This window comes from Microtus ochrogaster, chromosome 4 (assembly GCF_000317375.1).
Source record: "Microtus ochrogaster isolate Prairie Vole_2 chromosome 4, MicOch1.0, whole genome shotgun sequence".
Taxonomy (NCBI): domain Eukaryota; kingdom Metazoa; phylum Chordata; class Mammalia; order Rodentia; family Cricetidae; genus Microtus; species Microtus ochrogaster.
The window spans coordinates 20,396,706-20,399,132 of NC_022011.1; the positions used below are offsets into that span (position 1 = coordinate 20,396,706).

The following is a 2,427-nucleotide window of genomic DNA, read 5'->3' on the forward strand; positions in this document are numbered from 1 at the left end:
GATGAACCACTGTTTTATACACTATGGAGGGACTTAGCATAGAGCATAGCCTGACCTCAACACTGAGGATGACTGCAACTCCAGGTCCTGAATGAAAAATAGAAAGGAAAGGAGACATGGCTGCTCCTAGGTATTGGGAAGAAGGAGGTTTATTGTAGATAAAAGGGAGAGCACAGCCAGAGGCAGAGACATCTGGGAGAGTTCAGAGTGAACAGGACCCTGAGTCTGGTCATTGAAGAAAATGGGGAGGGAGGGGAGAACCAGGAAATCAGGGAGGCCAAGAGACCAGGAGGGTAAAAAGTAAAGATGACAGGTGTAGCCCAAATGTCTAATATATAGGGAAGAACTGCTTGCTTTGGGGTAAAGGCAGGGGCCCCCTGGACTGATGCCTTTAGGGCAGGGAGTGGGGTATGCCAGCCATACCCTGTGACAGGTAAGGACTGAGGGATGCTGGGAGAATGTGCTGGCCAGGTCTGCTTTAATTTGTTAAATAGGAACCTCAGTTAGACAGGAGGTCAAATCTGTTATGTACAGGGTTTGAGACCTAACAGACCCTACCTCCCTGACTGAGGTCAGATGAAGATGGCTGGGTTCCCTGGAGCTGAGTGATAACTGGTTGTGGGCAGCCCTATGAGATGCTGGGAACCAAAGGGTCCTCTGTAGGCAGCCCTATGAGGTGATGGGAATCAAAGGGTCCTTTGTGGGCAGCCCCATGAGATGCTGGGAACCACAGGGTCCTCTGAAAAAGCAGCCTGTTCACTAAACAGCAGAGTCATCTCTCCGGCCCCTTTACTTGACTTGTGTAAATCTGTGGGCGCTCAGTGTAGAGTCACGGTGACTTGTGTAAAGTCTGTGGTGCTCAGTCTAGAGTCACGGTGACTTGTGCAAAGTCTGTGGGCGCTCAGTCTAGAGTCACGGTGACTTGTGTAAAGTCTGTGGGCACACAGTGTAGAGTCACAGTGACTTGGCAAAATCTGAGCCAGGATTTTGCCAACCCCACCCTTCCCTTTGCTGACAAAGGCTACTTTTCAGGGTTGAGTAAAGATCAATCCATTAATCCACGTAGGCGGGATATTTAGGCAAGTCCAATGAAGTTCCCGTAATTTGTCGGAAATTTACGTTTTGTACCCAGGAGGTCTCCAGCAGAAGGCAGTTAAATTTATCCCATATGTACCCATATCCTTAAACCCCCTCTCACTCCCCGAGTCCCAGGGAACCCTATTACAGCCTTCTCTTATCCAGTAACTTGGTACCTCCGCCCAGCACTTTTGGGCTTTGGAATCCAGCCCGGCCTTTGATGGCTGCCCAACACTGTGGGCAGGGCTACATCATATGATGGGTAGGGCTGTCCCAAATGGTGGGTAGGGCTGCCACACACAGTGGGCGGGGCTGATTAGGCAAGACATAAAGCCAACAAGTGCTCAGCCCAGACTGCAACCCACAGGATCTCTCAGAACTCTGCAGAGTCGTCCTGGCAACCAGCTGCTCAGCCAGTTAGCATCTGGTACTACAATTCGCCCTCAGCATCTGGAACCATGGCAGGTGAGTGCAGCGCCAACTCCAGTCGGATTCATTCCGGGGAGTATGCAGGGGCTATGAGTTTTGTTCCTTGCTCAAAGAGGAAAAGGGAAAAGATCAGGATCCTGGACGAGCCTTGGCTTTGGCTGGTCTCTGGAAGGGAAGTTTCTGTTCCTAGCCAGAAAGGCAGATTATTCTGCAGCTCATCCTCACCTAAGGCAACTTGAGCATTGCCCCTTCAATGTCCCTTCCCTAACAGAGCTGGCCTGTTTAGAGATAGGTGCTCATGTAGCCTAAGCTGCCCATAAAACTGTTCCATAGCAAAGGCTATGAACTGTGACTCTACACTGAGCACCCACATACGGGTTCTTGTGCTTCCACTGCCTGAGTGCCAGGATTGTATCTGTGCACTGCCACGCCTGGTTTATATGGCACTGGGTATCGAATTGGAACCAGGAGTTGGTGCATACTAGGTGAGCTCTCTACCACGTGAGCTCTGTGCCCATCCCCCGGCCTAGGCCAGAGAGGATTCCAGCATTTGGAAATAAGTGCTGACATTTAACAATGCAGAGGCAATTTATAAAGACTCTTGCTGGGCTTGGCACACACCTTTAATTCCAGCACTCGGGAGGTACAGGCAGGCAGATCTCATCAAGTTTGAGGCCAGCCTGGTCTACAAAGTGAGTTCCAGGACAGCCAGAGCTACATAGTAGAGAGAGGCTCCGTCTTAAAAAACAACAAAAAGAAAAGGAAGGGGGGGAGGACTGTCAAGTTCTGGAAGAAAACAAGAAGATGGGGAGATGGGGTTGGGCTGGAGCAGGGAAGCAGTGTAGTAGAACTGGGACCTAACTCCAGCCTGCCTGGCCCTGGATGAGGAAATTTGATTTGCTATTTGGCCTTTTTTTTTTT

The 2,427-nt window shown here is 50.4% G+C and overlaps 1 protein-coding gene across 1 annotated transcript in view; it reads left to right on the forward strand.

The window, feature by feature from the left end:
• The first annotated feature begins 1,535 nt into the window (after positions 1-1,535).
• The window catches only part of LOC102002710 (NAD(P)H dehydrogenase [quinone] 1), a 13,125-nt gene continuing 12,233 nt past the window's right edge, over positions 1,536-2,427 (forward strand). The window contains exon 1 of the mRNA XM_005345709.3: positions 1,536-1,542. Coding sequence (XP_005345766.1) covers positions 1,536-1,542 — 7 coding nt within the window. The remainder of the gene's footprint in view (positions 1,543-2,427) is intronic.